The 23189-nt window shown below is 26.9% G+C and overlaps 2 protein-coding genes across 21 annotated transcripts; both read right to left on the bottom strand.

Moving 5' to 3' along the window:
• Positions 1-3017: 3017 nt before the first annotated feature.
• LOC136080473 (N-lysine methyltransferase KMT5A-like) lies at positions 3018-22915 on the bottom strand. Of its 20 annotated transcripts, XM_065797165.1 has the most exons (16): positions 22812-22901; positions 16715-16777; positions 11747-11911; positions 10406-10744; positions 10206-10262; positions 10001-10036; positions 7800-7840; positions 7620-7673; positions 7476-7526; positions 7135-7192; positions 6947-7016; positions 6792-6861; positions 6532-6582; positions 6235-6280; positions 6077-6127; positions 3018-3313 (listed from the first exon to the last, which is right to left on the bottom strand). In XM_065797165.1, exons 4-7 carry the CDS (start codon positions 10574-10576, stop codon positions 7823-7825), a joined length of 282 nt encoding a protein of 93 aa, XP_065653237.1. In that variant the 5' UTR covers positions 10577-10744; positions 11747-11911; positions 16715-16777; positions 22812-22901; the 3' UTR covers positions 3018-3313; positions 6077-6127; positions 6235-6280; positions 6532-6582; positions 6792-6861; positions 6947-7016; positions 7135-7192; positions 7476-7526; positions 7620-7673; positions 7800-7822. The 20 variants fall into 20 exon arrangements, with proteins under 20 accessions (XP_065653237.1, XP_065653241.1, XP_065653240.1 ...); XM_065797169.1 differs by adding an exon at positions 5096-5242 and having other exon boundaries at positions 6947-7526; XM_065797168.1 differs by having other exon boundaries at positions 6947-7673; positions 10406-10601; positions 10683-10744; positions 22812-22915.
• On the bottom strand, positions 15075-16699 carry LOC136080121 (uncharacterized). Its single transcript, XM_065796731.1, has 2 exons — positions 16675-16699; positions 15075-15652 (listed from the first exon to the last, which is right to left on the bottom strand). The coding sequence occupies exons 1-2, from the start codon at positions 16697-16699 to the stop codon at positions 15075-15077; spliced, it is 603 nt and encodes a 200-aa protein (XP_065652803.1).
• Positions 22916-23189: the final 274 nt, after the last annotated feature.

Below are 23189 nucleotides of genomic sequence, written 5' to 3'. Positions count from 1 at the left end.
TTTGCTGCGCAATATCGTTGGACTTAATGGTGTTAATTGAATTTTGAAAGTATGGAGATACATATCTATGCAATAATATAGGGTTGTCAGCAATTTACAGCACAAATGGCGGCAAGTTCATTTTTTGCCTTTGCTTTCGACAGCCTTTATAAGAATTGTATAGAATTATAAACTGTATTAAATAAGAAAATTATTTTCTAAAATATACTAACTTTAGTGCAATAACACCACCACATAAAACAATATGTAGGCTCTAAAGACCTCTGTTGCTATGAATTACTTATCATTTAATGATTTTATATTTAATTATTTTATTATTTAATGATTTAATCAAATTTTTTAACTGTTTATAATTCCCTCCTATTTTGCAGTTATTTCTATTTTTCTGTGACCCTCTAGAGGGTCACAGAAAAATGGAAATAATTGCAAAATAGGAGGAAATTATAAAGATCGAAGATCTAGTTATACTATATCACCAATACTATATCACATATTATACTATATCACATGTTATACTATATCACATAATACTAGATCTACCTCAAAACCGAATATGATCTAAAAAACTTGTTTGTTTCAAAAGATTGTAGTAGTTCGATTGTCACTACAATGGATTATTCGAAAATATTCTCCGACACTGCCTAACTCTGCCTTTATTTATTCTTTGGTAATGAGCTTTTTAACAGCAACTATGGGTAAAAAGCATAACAGAATCAAAAAGTATTTAAATTACTTACTAACCCAGGCGCCTATTGTTATCAAATATTTTGGTAATAGCAGTTTCACAGTTCCTCGCAGTCTTTAGTTTAAGTGTCCTAAATATATAAATAACAATAAAATCATTTTGAATACTTTGCATCTATGTATATATATATTAGAAAAATGGATAACATCCTATTAAATTGGATAGGCGAGTAAACTGAGCGCCACGTATAGTGCGTACAACATGACATGATGCTCATAACAGTTTAATAGTTCCTCGAAATCTTAAAGTTAATCTTAAAAGCTTAAAGTCTAGCCTAAATATATAAATAGCGATATGTAAATAGTTTGTGTGTGCTTGTGTGTATACATATATGCGGAGCCGGATGTAATATTTATTATCAGCCCTTGGTCCACAATTCCTATCATATATTTATTATCAGCCCTAGGTCCAAAACCTCAAAAAAATCGTAAATGATTTTTTTTATCTGTAGAATACCACATCTTTGTATTTATATCACGTATTGCTCTTTAAGTGTAACCGTAAAACAAAAATGAAAGACAAATTGTAATTTTATAATTGTAATTTTGTAATAAATAATTTAACTTTGAAAGAGTTTGATACTTTGACCTATTATAACTATTATATTACTATTATAAATTTATTATTATTATATTATTATAACTATTATAAATTTAATTTGGTCAAAATTAATTAATTTTATCAAGTAAGCAAAATATTATAAGAAAGAACACAATCAATACAAAAAAAGTTACAAACCTATATCTTTTTAGCAGCAACTGTTGGTACCACTCACTGCCATTAAATTCTGACCGGACCAAACCAATTGAACTTTCACTATTTTTTGTTGTTGTTGTTGTTGTTGTTGTTGTTGTTATTCGCCTCCTCAAGGCCGAGAAGGGCCACTACAGGTGAGGAGGCTACTAAATAGTGGTTATAACCCTCTCTCAACTCTACAACTCCGAAACACGAACCTTGACGAGCAACGCCGCTGCGCGGAGAAACAAGTTGAGCGTGGTACTACCAGGGACTTGGTGGGGATTGAACTCGGAACCTCTCGTTTATGAATTGAGCGCTTTACCACCACACCACTACCACATTGTTTCAACTGCAACAAAAAAAGGTACATCATTTAAGTTTAATTATTGTTGTAATAGCATTGCAACAATATTACAATATTCACTAGCACTATTACCAACTGGTGGCATCTATAGCTTATACTACATAATATGAATAAATACATATATATAACACACTAATTAGATTGAGTTGGCATTTTGAACGCTGTTTTTAATTGACAGAAAAAATGTTACTCTATTGGTTGTCATTAACTGTAAAACTGTAAGACATCGTCTGCAACTGTAACTGTATTGTCATATGTAAATATTGTCATATGTAAATGTGTGTTTAAAAGATGACCAAAATGTAGTTTGAGAGCTCTCCTTCGCATCAAATTTGAGGGCTCTCCTTCGATTTTTAATTTTTTTTATAAAATCTTAAACAATATTAAATTAACAATTATAATCAGTCATAATAAAAAAGGTAAAAATAACAGTGCTATTATATTATAGGTTTAATTTTACAAATACAATTACGAAGGATGAGGTTTATATTGGTTGCATTATGTGGTGTCAAGGCATCATAAAAAAGTCCTTATTCATATTCATAATAATCATTCTTATTCACTTTTATCATGTGTTCTTTTTTTGAGAAAATTTTCTTTTTCGATTGGAATAATTTACGAGAATTTGTCATTAGTTTCAAATTAACAGAGTAATTAACCTTAATCTAAGTTTAAATTGTCTCTATTTATTAATGATGATTTAAAAATACTAAACCCTGCCCATTTTTGTAAAAACTGCCTTTTCAAATTTTATCAAATTGTTAGTGATTGAATGTAAGCAAGATAATACTTAATATATATGAACCAACCCTTGTCTTGGTTATGAAGTTAAACTGTACTTGATTATGGCAGGTAAAGCTCTTTAACTGTGGTAAAGACAACTAGGAGAAAGAAAGCAATGATATAAAACCCCTCGATTTAGTTGTGGGAAAGAGTTGGAGGAACTCGCAAACCTTGGATGGTAATATACTTAGTGGTATTACAATAAAAATACTTAGTCCTGATCTTCATAACAGGTTAATGCCAGGAAAGACATCTGGTTTTAAAAACCGATTCAACTCTTTTCTTCATAGTGGCATATTTAAATAAGGAAATGGCCTTAAACTTGTTCAAGCCACATATGTGTGGAATCAAAAGGGTTATGCTTAATATTGAAAAAAAAACCTAATATAAGAGACAACAAAGCTGGAATGTTTATTTATATACTTAAAAATTAAAAAAATAATAATAATTGTTTATTTATAAGTTGTAGTCAAGAAATGCCAAGTTTAATTTCGCTCATGATTAATTCGTGTTCTCAACTGTGTGATGGTGAAATCTTTTAATAATTTAGAGTTTTTTAGGACACCTCAAATTCGGCTTCGTGATAGAGGTCCTCCCAAAGACAATTCTTTTCCGTAAACTTTTAATTCATTTATTTGTTCAGAAGACCAATTTTTGCGTTCAAACTGCAATCTCTTCTTAACCTAGTATGAAAAAAATTAAATTTAAACAATATATAAGATTATAATTATTTTTTAAAAGTTACGAAGCAATTTTAAGAAGAAAAAAAAAGAAAAAAAGACATAAAACCGAACCAATAAAAATTTAAAAAAACTTTTGATTCTTCTGGTATATCTTCCAGATATTTTCTTTTCATTCTTTTCAGCTTGTCATAAATTTGTCTAGGTGAACTGTTAATTGAAGGAGATTTGGCAAGCATAGATTTCACTTAGTTATATGATATGTTTTGAGAAATATTATCAAGAATAGATAAATTTAAAGAACTTGTTTCTTCCTTACTCCAGATTTTTTTAGGAGTATTCAACAAAGAAAAACTATAATCATTTTTACTTGAGAGGTTCTCTGACCTAAGAAAACCTCTCAAGTAAAAATGATTATAGTTGAAAGTAAGACATTTCTTTCCTAGACCATGATAAATATACTTTATCTGAATGAATGACAGGTAATTTTATTCTAACAAAATTTACAAAAACTTCAATCCATTCAAATTCAATAGAATTTAGAGTAACTCTAGCTGGACCATAAGTTGAAACAGTTTTATGATCCCATACATTATCTCAATTTTAAAAATTCTTCCATAGTCATATTTGCTGTTACACCAGATCTATGGGCACTAGCAAAACGTATAATAAAAAAGACATGGTCCTTATAACAACAATACTCAAACATTGTTAATTCTTTATTTGGATTGTTTTTCAAATCCTCAAGTAATTTTTTTGCAGTTGATGCATTTTTGCTCTGCTCATAATTCTTTACCTGTTCAGTGGTAACAAGCATCAAAAGGACATCTTCAGCTCTTTTATGTTTTCTTATATTGTCTTTAGAACGGTAATTTTTTCTCCAATTTTCTATGTTTAAAATAGTTTGAAATATAGTTTCAAAAGAAAGGTCAAATTCATGATACTTTGATTTTATAAGATATGAACAAAAATCTTTTAGAGAGTTCAAGTATGTTTTAATTGAACCAGCTACTAGCTTTCTGTTTACACAATATACTTAAGGATAGTTTTTTCTTATCACATCTGTGTCATTTTCAAACAATAATTTTATTGAATCTGTTAAACCAACAGCCAAAAAAATTCATTTAATATCATTTTTAACCCTTTCAATAGATCTACTTTTTCTAGCTCTATCAGGTCCTGTAAGATGAAGATAGAAATCATTTAACAAACCTTCAATAGGCGAAGAAAGTTTTTTTAATGTTTCTTCATCACTTTCTTCCTCAGAGGGTATATAATCACCATCATCATGATCATCAAAAGCATCACTTTGAACATCACCAATTTCATTTTTATTATTAAAATTAACAAAATCAACAATTGATGGTTCAGTAGATTCAGCAGATAAATGGCTGCTTAAAACAGACTTTCTTAATTCTTCTTCTTTTTTTGAATCAGACTTTTTTTGATTCAGATCTCTTTCAAATGGATCTCTAGCTATTTGAGTTTGAATATTAAAGTCCGCTTGTAGCTGATCATTTGTAACATTTGATATAAGTTGCAGGAGAAAATGATTTGTATTTTTCTTTAATTTTACTTGGTGACTCAGAAGTTATTTACTATTTATTATTTATTAATATCTTGTAATTTATAACTCTTAGCACTTTTTAGAAATAATATTCTGGACCAGGTTATAAATTATGCATTTTACCTTTTAAGTGTTCTCCAACATTTTTTGTTATTTTGAAACAATTTGATATAAAGCACATTTTTTTTGTATGGTAATATTACATTTTAATTTAGTACCTTTTTTTTTCACACACCTTCCTCAAGTTATATAAACCAACAACACTTTTGCTAATTTCAATCGGACGTTTATGTACACGGTTTACGTGGTCTGTTAATTTTACCTTTGACTCATGACAAAAACGACAAACTTTCTTATTTTCAAATCTAATATAAAATTAAGTCAAATTATTGAAAATTCTGACTCAGAACTGAAAATAGTTTAAAAACTTTTTAATTTCTGTTTAATAACCAATAACATTGAATAAAAATAAAATTAAGCAGTAAACTACACACTACCTATCAACCTACTTTAAAAACAAACTTTCAGCACTATTTTCACAAGTATTTTCTACGAAACCACTACAAAGCTAACAACTTTTAACTAATATGCATAAACATAAAGTTTATCTCAAAGCAAATCCAAATTAACAGAGATAGTAAAAAATAAACAACTTATTATATTTATGATAAACTTTTGGTAAGTGTTTCTCTATTAAATTGTATTTTATTGTTTTGGTCGCTGAAATTTAAAAAAATAATAATGTAAACAGAAAAATTTAATACATATATATACAACGTTTTTTGTTGAAGTCATATTTATGATTAATTATTATTATATTAGAATATTATTATATCAATAAGAAATTTTGTGAATACTTTCACATACTTTAATACTTGATTATTTTGTCCATCGAACTCAGTGCACTGCTCTAAAGCACTACAAATCAAGTAAAAACAAAATTTGATCAGTACACACAACATTTAATCAGTTTAGATAAGTTATTTTTTTTCTTTTGCTTTGTTGCGTTTAATATTTTTTAAACTTACTTTATGTGAAATATATCTGTTAAAATTTCCATTAATTATTTTTGTTGAGTCTTCAAAGCTAAATATCTTACAGAAATTAGTGCATTTCTCATATTAACAATTAAAATTTAACAAAGAAAAACATAATTTTTAATTGTTATGTTCTTTAAAAGAGAAAATCAGCATTCTTACTTTAAATATTGGCTACATGCTCAATCAAACACAGTGCTCTCTTCTAAGTTACTATAAACAAAATATGAAAAAATGTTAAACCACTATCAATTAGGTATAAACTTCTGAAGAATTTTTAAATTGAAAAAACTTGAATTTAAAAGAGCAAAGTTACTTACTTTAACAATATTTGAATTACCAAAATCAGCGCTCTGTTCCAAGCACCTACAAACCAAATATTATTTTATAAACATTAAAATTTTTCAAATATGAATATAGAAAACTTTACAAAAAATTTATTTAAAAAACCAGCATTTTCCATGTTTTATTGCTCATAAAATAAAAATCAGTTTGTCAACAATTATTTTTCAAACTATTTGTCAACAAAATAAAAAGCAAAACATAAAAAATATCATATTTCTGTTGTTTTTGTTTTCTTTATCAAAGAATATTATATAACTAAGCAATAAACTTACGTTATAAGTGGAGTTTCATTAGCAATTGTCAAATTATTGCTTTCAGAATCGCTATAAAGCAACATAAAAAGAATTATCTCAATTTTAAAAAAGATTTATTTATAACACCTAAACAACATCAATCTACTTTTAAATTTGTCACTTTTTTTTTAATGGTATTTGTTTTAAATAATAAAAAGCATCAACTTACAATGAAACAAAAACTGGAAAATGAAACTGTAAACTGGAAAAGTTTTACTAGAATAGAAACATTAACTTACTTTCTTCTTGATATATCTGTCAAAAATTTGGCAGCAGCTACCATTCGGGGTGAAACTTTTTTACTGAAAACTTATGTTTAAAGTTTAAATTTAATAATTTGGAAAAAACAATGAAAAAAATTTAACTTTGCTTTTGTGATCAAAGCAACTCTAACCTGTTAAGTGAATTTGAAAATAAATTTTCAAAGTCATCTTCACGAGCACTTTCTTCTAAACTACTTCAAACTAAAATTTAAAAACATTTAATTAATATGCACAAATCTGGACATAAAGTTTAAGGATGAATCATTTTTTAATTTCAAATCCAAATTAATTGTGTAATAGCAAAAACTAAATAACTTACTATATCTGAGATGAGGTTTTCGAAAATGTTTCATCTGGTATTAAAATAACTGCTGAAACTTAATTAGGACTTAATATAAACAAATATATTAAATAAATACACAAATAATTGTTTTTGTTAAAAAGTTTACAAAAATAATAATAATATGGTACTTTACATACTTTAATGACATAATTATAATATGGTACTTTACATACTTTAATGACATAATTATAATATGGTACTTTACATACTTTAATGACATAATTATAATATGGTACTTTACATACTTTAATGACATAATTATAATATGGTACTTTACATACTTTAATGACATAATTATAATATGGTACTTTACATACTTTAATGCTTCATTATATTGTTCTTCTAACTCAGTGCATTTCTCAAAACAACTACAAACCAAAATTAAAAACACTCAATTGATATGCACTAATCAAGGTAAAAAGTTTAAAAAAACCATAAAACCAAAATATCTGTTAGCTTACAATACTTGTGATAAGCCTCCTGAAATTATACTTTTTTCAGGTAAATCTTCATTGCTAGAATTTATATGGGAATTTTAAATAATTTTGAATATTATTATTCATAAAATAACCTGTCAACTCGACATTTAGATTCATTAAACAGAACATTAGATTTGATATTCATTAGAAATGTTTTCTTACCATTCTTTGAAATTATTGCTTCCTTAAATGCAACTTAAATCCTAAAAACCAAAAAAACTTAATAAAAATTAACAAAATGTAAATTTAACAAAATACTTAGCCAGGCTACTTAAAACAAATTAAATCATACCCAAGTAAATAACTTTTTTATTGAAATACTGGATAAAATAAAAAATAATAAAGTTCAACTAGAAAAATAAAAGCTTTAAAAGATACAAAATGTAAAAATAAACAAAACATGTCAATAATCCATATTGAGTTTGAGTAACTGCTTTTAAGCAACTTTATAGTTATAGATATAACTTTCTTAATAAAACATAAAACTTTAAATAACAAACAAAACTGCATCAGGAATTTTTTCAAGGATAAGAATTAAAATATTTAATTAAACAAATTTTTTTTTACCGAATCGATACAAGACGCCTTCTTTTACTGTATCTGTCCTGATTCATACAGTCTACAACTTTTCAAGTTTTCTGTCAATTATTTCCTTGCTCTTTAACTCTATTCTTTGTTTTTAGTAAAATTAGGAAGTAATGTTAAGTAGATTGTATTGTAACTTTTGAAAGCTTTGTAAAATACATACAAATTTGTTTTATACCTATATAATAAGTGTATCAATTTTAAAAAAACCTTTAAAAATGATATTTGCGCTGCAAAAACCTTGTTGAAGTTCTTGTACCAGCTGAAACTGCTGTTTTTGAAATGAGTAAAAATGATACACATACCATAATAGCTGGAAGAGTTTACAAATTTTTGTTTGAAAAACTGCAACCAATACAAATTGGTATAGCCAAAAAACAATAAATGTTATCAAAAAAAAAGGATGGACAAGAAAATAGAGGCAGGGTATATAAAAAAAAGCAAATGCTTTTAATCAGTGTTTTTGAAGTTACTGTTTATCTTCCCCAGAAAAAAAAAATTTAGCAAATTTGCTCAAATTTTATTCATGTAAAGCTAAGCAATGTACTCCAAAAACGCTCAGTAATTGTTCTGCTTTGCGTGAATAAAAGTGAGAGCAAAATTGCTGAAATTTTTATTCACGTAAAGCTGACCAATTACTAAGTAAAAGCATTTGCTTTTTTTTATTTACCTGGCCTTAGATCTAGTTTGAATGGTTCTGATAATTCATCTACAGAGTGGAAATATACCAAGTTCTAACAATCATTTTAAATATTTCTGAAAAAAACCTAACAAAAAACATAAATAGTAAATAAAATTTCCATAAATTTTTAACCAATAAAGAATAAAAAATAATTTCTTTAAATTTAAATAAACAAAAACCTTTTTTAACTCAGACTTTTCATTATTAAATGATGAAAACAATTAAAAATAAAAAAGTATTTAAAAAACGCATATTTATTTGAAAATCAAATATAATTCTTACTTGTTAATTTAACCATTTTCTATTAACTACAGTAAATTATTTTATAATTTGTATAAATTATCTGATAAACCATTATAGAATAAACTTACCACAAAAATTGAAATAAACAGTGCATCAATAATTTTTTCATAATTTTATCACACTGACTTTTATTTATTCTGATTTGTTTTATATGAAACAAATATATAGAACTTTGATTTAACATTTTTGATAAAGTATTTGCTGGATGAACACTGGATGATTAAATTTACATTAATTTATGATATGAAGATTAAAGCACTATTTTTTCCATTTATGATTTTTGTTAGATGTATTTAATTCATTTTGCAAAATTTGATTAATTTAGGGATAAGCAAGACTAAGTCTAAACAAGTCAATCAAAGTTAAAATAAGCAAAATTAAATTAAAATTAACTGAAGTGTTTTGGGCTTTATCGAAAATTTTTAGGTAAAGATAAACAATGTGATCAAGCTTGATCAAAACTTTTAACTTTGAACAATTATATCACTTAAATAAAATAAAATTATTATATATGAAAAATCTATTTTATTGATGAAAAAAATCTTTAGCTTTATTTATTTTAAAAACAGCTATTAGATCATCTTATAACATATTAAATAGAAAATTTATCATTTTTACTTCATTTTTTAGTTTATCTTTGGCAATTTTTGTTCAAAGGATTTTCAGTATAAGTTTTGTGATAAAAAAACTAGACAATAGGATTAGATCACTGTTAATAGCAAATTTTGTGTTAACTCTCAGTGTAATTTTATAAAACTTGAATCAAAAATTGTATATAAAGAAAAAAACTTGCCATTGATTCTGTTAGGATTTGATTTTTCTGCAAAGGCTTTAATACAAAAATTTAAAAAGAAATATAATGCATATTTTCTAAAAAGTAAACACATAGATCCTTCTATGTAGGATTTTAAAACCTTCTATATCAGGAACAAACTTAAATTTAAAAAGAAAATTTAAATTTAAAAAGATTACAATATTTCTAATTGAATAAAAGTTACCTGTCCTCGTAGATATGCATTGACTTCACTTATGGTAAATGGTTGCTGATACTTTGCCTAGAATTTTTTTTTAATTTAAAATTGCAATAATACTTTACAAAATTATCAATTTTTAAAACATTTAATTTATCATTTTATAAACAAAATTATTTTATATAATAATTTTGAAAAGAAAAAAAAATGCAAGTAAATAAATTTACCGATTTTCTCCATTGTTGATTAGAACTGTCCCCATAGTCATATCTAAGTTCCGAGTCTTTAGCAATATACTTTTTTGCATATAACAAAAGATGGGGTATTCCATTTACAACACATGTATTGGGTTGACAATTGGCAGATTTATCTGGAGAATTGTTAATAAATTTAGCCATACACGTTGAGTGTGTAGCATCAATGCTAAAGAAGGATAGCTCTTAGAATTAGATAATTCTGCAATGCCGACCTAGAAATGTTTGAGATCAGCAAAAAATCACCAACCGTGTTTCTATGTTTTATGGTATAATCTTTGTATCAAACTTATTTGCTGACCTGATGCTGACCTGTAAAAGATCGGCAAATTATTGCAGACCTCATTTTTTCCAATTCCGAGGACAGAAAAGACTATTACAAATTATAAATCTTAACAAAAACAAAACATCAAAATTTCTCTATTTTAAAAATTCTGTTTTATGATCCATGTTGTATAAATCTTGTATGGATAGTGAATATTGAACATATACATTTAAGGCCATAAAAATGAACCTTGAATTTATTGTAAAAATATATAAAATTGTTGTATACTCTAAGAAGTTTTTTTTATAGGAATAACCATATTCTATAGTATTAAACAAGAAGTTATTTAAATATCTAAAGATTTAAAAAAATAGATTTTAAAGAATAGAATAATGATTCTAATTAATAGAGATCCACATGTCTAGTACAGGACAAGAATAATGAAGGCACATTTGGCACAACTCTTGTTGAAAAAAATTCTCAAAAAAGAAAGTGTTTTAATACACTGCAACCATTTACCTAGTTGCCATTTTTTATTTTACCATATTGGCATATTTTACCTAGTCTTGAAACTTTTATAATGATACTTAATAAGTTATACCTTTTAAAAAATTGCTGAAACATTTGATAGAAGTAAAATATTAACTGAATTAGGAAACAAAACAAGTAGTTAAATTATTGAATTGTAAGAAATGAACTGAAATTAATTTTAGATTAAAATTAGAAATTAAATCAATGCTACAAAAACCGAAAGAAAAATTGAAATAGAAATTTCATTTAAAACCTAAAAATAATTAAAAAAAAACGACAAACTCTTAAGTGAATTTTAAAAGAAAATTACAATATTATGGCTATGTGTTCAAGAACGTTGCTTACAACAGAACCAATAAAATAAAATAAATACAATTATTTAAATTGCTCTTAATGTTGAAGTTTGTCTTAAATATATATTTATCATTAAGACTATAAACTATAAAAACTTAAACAGTTTAAATAGTAGCATGTTTTTTTTTCATGTACATTATTAATCATTAAACTATAAAAAATACCTCATGTTTTTATTGTTCCAGTAAACATCAAAAATAAAGCATCCTTTATTTTTAGCAAAATAACTTTTCTTAATTCTTTAGCTTCTTTTATTGTTATAAAGTTTCCTTTATACTCTAACAATTGATCGCCACCCTTAAACTCTCATTTAGTGAAAACTCCACATCCTATATATATATATATATATATATATATATATATATATATATATATATATATATATATATATATATATATATATATATATATATATATATATATATATATATATATATATATATATATATATATATATATATATATATATATATATATATATATATATATATATATATATATATATATATATATATATATATATATATATATATGTATATATATATATATATATATATATATATATATATATATATATATATATATATATATATATATATATATATAATAGGTGTATGCATATGAAACCGCTGTTTTTTCTTTGAATTAGAACGTTTGTTTTGGAGATGTTTTATTTATATTTCTTTGAATGTAATTTCCATTATTTTCTACTACTTTTTGCCAATTTTTTGGTAACTTATGAATTCCATCCCAATAGAATTTCTCAGGTTTAGAAGCTATCCAATCATCGAGCCATTTTTTGACCTCTTCATAATTCGAGAAGTGCTGATCTGCCAAGCCATGTGACATTGATCGGAATAAATAGTAATCTGATGGAGCAAGGTCTGGTGAATACGGCGGGTGGCATAAGACTTCCCATCCGATAGTTTTCAACGCTGTTTGAACAACTTTACAAACATGAGGACAAGCATTGTCATGTTGAAGAATTATTTTATCGTGTCTCTCAGCATATTCGGGTCGTTTTTCTTCTAATGCTTTTCTTAAACGGAATAATTGGAGTCTGTAAAGTGGCCCATCAATTGTTTCTTTAGGTTTTAGCAACTCATAGTATACCACACCAATCTGATCCCACCAAATAGACAGCAAAGCCTTATTTCCATGAATATTCCTCTTTGGTGTTGATTTTACAGGTGCGCCTGGGTCAACATAATGTGTTGTGCGGACTGGATTGTCAAAATAAATCCATTTTTCATCTCCAGTCACTATTCGATGCAAAAAAGACTTTCTTTCAAAACGATTCAATAACATTTCGCATGTCACTAAACGCCTTTCAATATCACGTTCTTTCAATTCATGTGGAACCCATTTTCCTTCCTTTCTTATTTTACCGAGAGCTTGTAAACGTCTTGAAATTGTTGCCTGATCAACATTCAACTCTTCTGCTAATTGTTCTTGGGATTGAGCATCGTCTTCGTCCAATAAACTTTGCAATTCTGAATCTTCAAATTTTTTTGGAGGTTTACCACGTTCCTTGTTGTCAAGATCGAAATCGCCACTTTTAAATCTTCTAAACCAATCTCTGCAAGTTGTTTCAGATAAAGCATGGTCAGAATAAGCTTCTACAAGCAAACGATGACTTTCTGCAGCAGTTTTCTTTAAAATAAAATAGTGAAGTAATACTTCCCGCAAATGCATATTTGAAGGCACAAAGTTGTTCATTTTGAATGATGTATAAAATTATCTAGATATGAATAAAATCAAATTAAAAACTATGATATTTAAAGCAAATTGAACGTAGTTTCACACACATAATCATCCATACATTAATTTTGTCTTAAAAAGAAAATTAACTTGTCTTATTTTAAACAGCGGTTTCATATGCATACACCTATTATATATATGTATATATATATGTGTGTGTATACAGTGCCGGATTAAGGCTTCGTTGGCCTATAGCACATTTTATTAAGTGGCCTGAAAACACAGATAAGAAAGTAAAATTTAAAAAAGAATATTTATTAAAAAAAAAAACTACATAATTTAAAATTCTCGCGCTTTTATAACTGCAAATTTGTCAATTAGTTCTTTGAAGTTGACCTTGTTGAGCAAATCACTTTCAATGCACAGAAGTGAAAGTACAGAAAGATGCCGTTAAGCCATTGTTGATCGTTTTGCATCTTTAATTCTTTTCAATTGAGAAAACGAACGTTCTCCTGAACAATTGGTTGACATCAGACATAAGTAGATCCGGAGTGCTATTTCAGTATTTGGAAATGCTTGATATACACCAGAATTGTGCAGCATTTTAAACATCTTCTGAGCACTTGAATCAACTTGATTCTGTGCACTTGATCCTTCTTCATAGTTTCTCTGTTCTTTATACCAGCACATAAATTGTCGAAATTCTGTTGGAAAATCAGAACAATGCATTTTTCAGCTGATCGATGATGACATAGAAGGTATTGACCTTGAAGTTTTGCTGGCTTGACATCCCTTCCATAGCATCTGCGGCATCATTGATTTGTCTCTTACGCTTTGGTTGTCTTTGACTTTCAGATTTATATGTGCTGTTGCCACACCGATCACCTGCCTTCTGATTATAATCATCAAACTTCTCTCATCCAAAAACATATGCAATCTCTTCAGCAGTCCAATAGCTGGAGTTTTTTAGCTTGTAGAACTTTGCAATTCCAAAGTTCACACAATAGGGCAAATTCAATAGTATCCATGTGTTTGGCCAATGAACCCGCTTCGCTCCTTGTGCTATCATTCTGATTACAATCCTCTGACATCTCCTGAAGAGCACTTTGTAATTGGTGGTACCCCTTGAACACTGCTTTTGCAACATCAGCTCGAGCAGATGACCGGGTATCTGATGGGTATTTTGGAACAAGGCATTCTGGTTGGTTTTTAACATGGGTCATCATGACATCCCAACGATGTGTTGATGCTACAAAGAAAGTATACAGGCGATTCAATATGTTATTAGGATTTGTTGCATGCCAATATATTTACCAGACATATCGCTGGCATTATCATATGTCTGACCACGGCAATTTTTGTAGTCGATGTCTTGATCTGACAAGTACTGAAGCAGTGTGTCAGCAAGATTCTGCCCTGTGTGACTGGATATATTGATAAATATCAAAAAACGCTCCACAGGCTGGTAATCCACCATATTAGTATAACGAAGAATGATGGTCAGCTAGTCACAATGGGTAATATCAGGAGTGGAATCAACTGAAACTGAAAAATACCATGACTTTGAAATCTCATCCTTTATGAAACTCATAACTTGTTCACCCATCATTGCAATTAATTCTTCACAGATTGTTTTTGATAAATATGTGACCGCGTCCGCGATTGCCATGAGTACAGATGTGCTGGGACAAAAATGGATCAAATTGACCAATCAGCTCCAAGATGCCCAAATAATTCCCATTTTCTCTGGAGCCAACAGCTTCATTGCTACCTCGAAGAGGGAGATCTCTCTCACAAAGAAAAGTAATAGTTGCAACACAGCGTGACATTTCTCCAGTAATTGCGCTGCTCCAACATATTGTTGTGCAATTGCTCGTCAACTCTCCCAGCAGCAACACTTCTTTGACATAATGTGAGAACTGATTGTATGTGCTTTGCACTGATTTCAAGGGATTTTAAGTATTGTGTCATATTCATCCAATTCTTAAATCCTGAGCCAGCCAACTGTGACTGGTCAGATGAAAACAGAATGCAGGGAAAGCAGAAGACACATGTCTTGGCTGGAGAATAAACAAGCCAGTCACGATCAACGATATCACCATTTGGCAAAACCCATTTGAAGACACTAGAATTTAGGAAGCAATTCACTCCACTGTATTCCCGCTTTGTTTCTGGATAACTGTCTGCCAAGTTTCGAAAATGGATTGTTCCAAGGCTGATGCACATGTTACGCACATGATCTGTTATGTCACCAAAACTCCCAACATCATTGGGAATGGTTCCTGAACCAGTATCAGCTCTGTCTTCAAATTTTTCAGTATGTCCAAGTTCAAATGCAATTTTTGCAGCCTCTTCCTTGTGATCAATACCTACTTGAGATGTTGATCAGGATGGTGGGGAATTGAGAGTAATATTATCAGTAGCATCAACCTTGTTCATGGCAGTGAAAAATGAATTGATTTTGGGTATATATATATATATATATATATATATATATATATATATATATATATATATATATATATATATATATATATATATATATATATATATATATATATATATATATATATATATATATATATATATATATATAGAACCCTTAGATGTTGTCCGAAAGTTTTTTCGATATTTTGTTGACAAAAAGTAAAAATTAAAATGCAAGACCGGAATTTTTTTTTTTTAATAATGATAGACTGCCTGCCCCAACCAAACCCTCAGTCGATGTAGCAGCACTCCCTTGCGGGTCAGGCTATTTGTCAGTCGATGTAGCAGCACTCCCTTGCGAGTCAGGCTATTTGTCAGTCGATGTAGCAGCACTCCCTTGCGAGTCAGGCTATTTGTCAGTCGATGTAGCAGCACTCCCTTGCGAGTCAGGCTATAAGATAGTCGATGTAGCAACACTCCGCGCATGATTTACAGTAAAAAAAATAAAAATAAAAACATTTTATTAAAAAAAATAAAAATAAAAACATTTTATTAAAAAAAATAAAAATAAAAACATTGTTTATATTGTTAAAAACATTCAAAATGTTATAAAAACATTCAGAATGTTTTTAAAAACATTCTGGTCAATTAAATTTGCGTTTTTGTGGTTTTTTTAAAAAACGATTAATTTGTAATTAAATTAATGGTTTTTACTTTCGTCCAACACGGAAATGTTGGACGAAAGTCAAAAGTAATTAAAAGTGACGTATGTGTTGGCGTAAGAATCACTTTTTTCCTTCCGCTCTTCCTAAAGCCAACAAACTATAGAAATATATATATATATATATATATATATATATATATATATATATATATAAATATAATGTTTAATCATAAAACTATTATCAAAGTTAAAAAAAATGAATAAAAAATATCAAAAAATAAAATAATAGATCTAACTAACCTATTACATTATCAATAAAAACCATTTTAATTTCGTTTACCTGACTACAAGCACGAAAATATTTAAATTCCTCTGTTACTGTGTTGACTTAATGCTTTCTTCTCTAAAAAAGTAACGTTTTTGTTTATAAAATCAATGATTTTGTTTATAGAATAAACAATTTCATTGTACAGTAGAAAAACAGAGTTTATATTTTTAGAAACTTTTGTACCCACTTTCTTCCCTATATCTATAACAACAACAGCATCTGTCAAAATTTTAGTGATTTTTTATAGTCATGTCAAAAATTCAACCCTTTTACTCAATATATATTACTACTATATAACTTCTAAATATATTTCAATGCTAATTTTAAAAACAGATTTTGGAATTAAAATTTCAAAATGTACTTTTCAAAAAAAATTGTTGTCAATTTATTTTACCCCAAAAATGGTTGTTTATGTACTTTGAACTTGAAATTAAAAAAATAGCAAATAAATACCTGTTTGATTGATAAGAACATATACTGACAACAACAATGTTATTATTTAGTTTATATGCTATTATTAGGTATGCATAATTTCAACTTTTACGGACACATTTTTTTTTCTGCCATGCTTTTTAAGTCTGTTTTGCATTAGTGCTATGCTAATGTGTTTAGTGGTCTAAGTTTTTAGAGTTTGATATCAACTTAGATATTATTTAAAAAGAAGAACAGTTGAACTCTTTTTTGGGGTTTTGTTTTTTTATAGTTGCTAAAGTTTTCATCAACTTTAGTGTTGTTAAAAAACTTTGTTGATGATTTAGCCTCAAGGTTTTAGCCAAGATATGTTGGTTCATTTTTTAAAACTGTTTATAACTGTTAAAAAACCTTTTTTCTTGCCACCTACCAAAAATAAAGTGTTTTTTTTTTATAGTTGCTAAAGTTTTTATCAACTTTTTAAAAATGTTGTTGTTGATTAAACCTCAAGGTTTTAGCCAAGGTATGTTGGTTCATTTTTTTTAAATGTGTAGAACTGTTAAAAAACCTTTTTTCTTGTCACCATTTCATTCAAAAATTCGGATGCTCAAGTACACTTCTAGGATGCTCTAGATGGGTATATATGTTGGACAAAACCAACCCTAGTTAACTTGGGGGTGGGGGCACATTTGTTTATGTTGTTACCACAAAAGTTTTTTTATGTTGTTATCACATATAATAAATATGAACATAACATATATCATAAGAAAAATTAAATATTATTCACCAATTAAATTATATCTAGTATGCTATCTAGTAGTAAATAAATTTTTTTTTATTATTATTATTATTTATTTTATTGTCAATAAATCTTTAATAATTGAAAACATAAGAAATATCATTTGAAATATAGTGAAAGTTAAGTATTTATTAAGGCTATCCTTATCTTTCCAAGTGTAATACTTACACATTATTTAAATAAGGTAAATATTAACTAAACTTGTCCATAATCTAATAACTTAAATTAATGATTAATCTAAGTTGATAACTTTGATAATTAATATACTTTTCAATAACTTAGTGACTGATTTATTGACATGTAACTTATTGCTTGAACTTTTAGTAAAACTTATTCTATTGACAGGGCCGGATTTACACCCTTTGGGGCCCGAGGCTAAATTGCTTTTAGGGCCCTATTTCAAAAAGGTGTAGAATTTTCTTATGTCATTTTGTCATTTTACTAGATTTTATACCATGCATCTAAAAAAGCCATGACCAAGTTGTAGCAACTAAATAATATTATTTAGTTGCTACAACTTGGTCATGGCTTTTTTAGATGTTTGAGAACATTTAAGTTTATGTATGTTTCCACTTAACATGTGTCTGCATAATAATTGGTTTTTAAAACACAAGCTAAAATAATTAACATCATAATTTTATTCTTTACTTAGCAAATTTATTTATTTTTAGGCCTAGTCCACCTATAGGCAAATATAGGACTGTCTATTGTTATAGTTGAAACAATTAGTTATTTTTGTTTATATATCTATACTTCCTGTATAGTATAAATATCTGTATTTGTTATAAGTCATATAAATTACTTGTTATTCATTGTCTTAAAAAAGTCAATAATAGACTAATATCTATGATTAAGTTTTTCAATTTTTTTTTGTTTTGTTTTTTATTTTAGTTCCAAGTTGTCATTTTTTGTTGTTGTTGTTGTGTTTTGTGATCTAAGAAGAAATTGTTTTTTTTAATGGTAAAGCTAAAAAATATTTAACTTTTACTTTTGCATTACCTCCACAAATAAATATTGATTGAACAGCGAACAGCACTACAAGTGTTAGGAATAGGTATACACTTTTATATTCACAAACAATGTTGAGTCATTTTGAAAAAATACTTAACATTGAACCTTTGACCTCTGCAGTTTATGGCACAAATGCATTAAATTATCAAAGCTTTTAAGGACAAAAAAAAGAGACCTGAAAAAAAAATCAAATAAGATAATACAATAAGCGTATTTGTAAAAGGCAGTCAAGATAAATGGTAAGCAAATGTCACAGTTTCTTCAACAAATTCATGTCAAAATTTTAGTAAAAAATTTTAAAAACTTTATCTCTCATACCTATATTATGTTTTTTTTTATCCATGATAGCACAACCTTTTTTTTATTAATAATAGCACACAACCTATGATACTATTTAAAATTTTGCTTTAACTTAGCTGAGCTATTTCTTTAGTTTAAAAAATACATCATAATTTAGATCCTTCTCCTAGTGCTTTTGTGTAAATGAGGTATAGAAATAATTAAGGTGTAGAAAAAAGTAAAAAAAACTTTGTTGGAAGTTGTCAAAAAAATGTTGTGTTATGCTTCTTTTTAAGTTATCTAAGTATATATTTATATTTTTAAATTTGTTCTTAAATGGTTTCATCTTTTTTATTACTTTAGATAAAAATATACTGAATGATGTTGCCAAAAAATATGGATAAGCCCTAAATTAAATTGTTATAGGTTTTTATTTTAAAAATTGTTATTTAAATAACAATATTAAATTATTTTAATTTGTTTTTTCAATTTTTGACCTCGATGGTAAACTGTAGAGGTTTATATATCATATATTCTAAAGTAATTGCATTAGATTTTTTTTTAATATATTGCTTTACATTACATAAGGCATTTTGATTTTTTTTTTTAAATAGTTAAATAAATTTGTTTTATAAATAAGAAACCGAGTAAGATTCAACATTATGTTTTTTTTTATAATTAAATAATATCTTTGTTATTAGGATTGCATGCTTTTGTTGATTTTTACTTGAACATTACTATTTATCTCTTGATAGATATGTTTACTGCTTTATAGATATGTTTACAAATTTAGACTATTAATATTTTGATATTTTAATTTCTTTTTTTTTTAAATAATAGTGATTTATCAAAGTTGTTTACTTTATTCTTATGTTCACTTAAAATAGTAGTAAATAATTTTATAGAAAAGATTATAACTCTTGAAATTCTTTTGTGATTATTTGTTACTATAGTAGTAATACCACTGTTAATATGTTTATTGATAATAGTGAAATTTAAATGGATGATATTAGGCTTAAATAAGTTATTAGAAGAAATACTATCAACTTAAAAATAATTGATAATTTAGTGAAATGATTAGGCAAGTTGAAATTGTCATCAAACTGTAAGTAATGCTGTTCGGTAAGACGAAATTAGTTTATACCTAAATTAGAACATCATGGTTAGATGAGTTGAAAGTAACAATCATAAAAATGAAAGAGATTGGCCAAGACGAGATAAATCATTCTCAAAATTTACAAAATGCTGCTAGACAAAAAGAATGTATTATATAGCAAGAAGTGATACTATTCTTGATTATAACTATTTAGGAGAAATGAACCAGATCTGTAAGCATTGCTGTTCTAAAAAATTTCTTGATGAAGCACATTTTTTATGTTGCTATAATAGAAAGGTAGTTTTGCTTCCATTTTCACTATTTCCACAATCTTTACAAGACTTACAAATACTTACATGCAGTATGATGCCTTACATGAAGATGTAAGCAACCTTTGTAACAATCATGTTAGACCAGGGTGCGTTATAGTTTTCTATTTAATTAGGAAATCTTAAAAAAAACTATGAAAATGCTATGGTTACGATTAAAAAGTTAAAGTAATAAAAAGATCTGGTAAATCAAATCTTTTTATTACTTTTGCCTGCAACCGCTATAATGGTGTGTGTGGTAAAAAAAGTACACAAATTTATTTTCAAATTTTAATTAATAGTTTATGATAGGTATATTTTCATGTGTAATAGAGTAAATGTTAATAGTTTATAAAATATAATATGTTCAAAGCTTATATATGTTTATATTCTGTTTTTATTTTATTTTAAAGTTTAAAAAGTCATGTTACTTATCAATGCGTAAAGTAAGATTGTTATCCTTGCCAGTCAAGAGATGTTACTAAGTTGTGTATTACTTGGCACTATATAGTGCTGGGTGGTCTTAATTTCTGCTAATTATTGTTTACTTAAGACACTTTAGAACTAAAACTAAGTATAAATCTTACTACAACCAGTATCAAAATATAAATACACGAATTTGTTAAGCTACATATCGCAACTGATAATTTAAAAATTATTTTGATAACTTTTTTTATGACTGTAAAAAATTAAACTATTATCAGATTTGTTATATACATTTTAGTTCTAATATTAGTCACTGCATTTTTTTATGAATCAAATTTTATTATATTTTCAAATAACTGATTATAATTATTCTAAAATAAAATGATTTTTTTTTTTTTTTTTTGAAGTCTAAACATAATTTTATTTGTTTTTTAGGTGTCATTGCTTTATTAGTTTACTTACTGTTGAAACGTGGTTTTAATTTAGTAAATTCATATGATATGAAATTTACTGTTGATCATTATTCACAGTTAAGAAGAAATTGGAATTCTAAACTATAAAGGTAAAAATAATTTTGTTTAGTGATAACATTTAAAAAGCCTTTTTTTTAATGGGTAATTGTGCTATAGCTTTTTTTTTTTTTTTTTTTTTCTGTTTAATATAGTATAAAAATTTTTACAATGCTCGTTTAAATATATATAAAATAAGTTCAGCTATAAGAGTATACACTAGTATTACAATAAAATAAGGTTACAGCAGATAGGAACTCAAAGAAGATAAGGATAGCATTGTGTTATACTATAACGTAATGCTATCCTTATCTTCTTTGATTTATTATTCTTTTAAAAAGGGACTGTATGAAAAGATTGCTATAACTTATAGCAATCTTTTCACTGTATGAAAAGATTGCTATAACTTATAGCAATCTTTTCATACAGTCCCTTTTTAAAAAAATAATAAATCGTAGATTTATTTAATAAATAAGGAGAGTAATAAATCGTTTTAATAAATCGTAAATATACAGCATTAATACCGAGTATAATATAAATATAAAACTCATAATAAATATACTAAAGAGATCGTATTAAGAAGTATATAAACACGTATAATATAAAGCTCGTATTAAGAAGCAAATAAGTAGCAAAGTTACCGGTAAAATTGTCAAACAAAAAATTAATTCGTTAAAATAAAAATAATTTTTTTCCATGCTTTATATAAGGTGACTTTCTATATATATATGTTTGTGTGCCACAAAATTTGAAATCAATTTTTGAAAGCTTTTTTCTCAACCAATTTTGCTCAAATTTTGCACACTTAATCATTTTCGATGACAATACAAGGAAATGGAAAAATTTGACCAAAAAAAGTTAATTAAGTTAACAAAAATTTAATTTGTATTTCCCCATAAGAACACTGAATTAATAAAAAAAAAATTTAAAAACGTAACAGTAATTTTTCCTTCTACAAAAGATAACAAAAAAAGAATTTCTAGGCCCAATAGAATTCTGCTTGCATAAAGCATGGATTTGAAAAAAGAATTTTTTTTTTGATTTACTAGTTATTCTTGAGATCATTACATTTTAAAACTTTCTTTTTTTGCTTGAAACTTAAATGAACTTAACAGGGGCGGATCTAGGGGGTATCCTGTGTTGCCCAGGATTCACCCATAATATTATAAGAAGTTATAAAAAATTCCGATTCATAATATAAAAAATACTAAACTTAAATTTATAGTATACTAATATGTATATATGAGTTCTTTAAAAAAATAAGTATTGCCTTTATAGAAAAACATACACGGCTTTAACAATGTTTCAAAGACTCTCTCTCTCCTCCGTGATGTTTCAAAACGCCGCTATTAATCAGGATTCTTTTTTTAAAGTAAACGGAACCGAAAGAACCCTTTTAATCAATCGTTATTGCAATGTATTTATTTTGGTTGCCGTAATTAAGGCCAAAAAAATCCCTATTGTTTCAGGATTCATTTGACCCGAATTTCCGGTAGACAACAAAAAAAAGTTGCAGGAACGTTTGATCAAAAGGGTTCTCTCGGTTCCGTTTATATGTAGAAATGAATCCTTAATTATTCCAATAACGCCTTAATTATTCGCATAAACTTTATTCGAATAATTAAAGCTTTAAAATAAAGCTATAAGT

This window comes from Hydra vulgaris, chromosome 05 (assembly GCF_038396675.1).
Source record: "Hydra vulgaris chromosome 05, alternate assembly HydraT2T_AEP".
NCBI classification, from domain to species: domain Eukaryota; kingdom Metazoa; phylum Cnidaria; class Hydrozoa; order Anthoathecata; family Hydridae; genus Hydra; species Hydra vulgaris.
The sequence above is the reverse complement of the archived record's forward strand: the minus strand, read 5'-3'. Positions and strand labels throughout refer to the sequence as shown.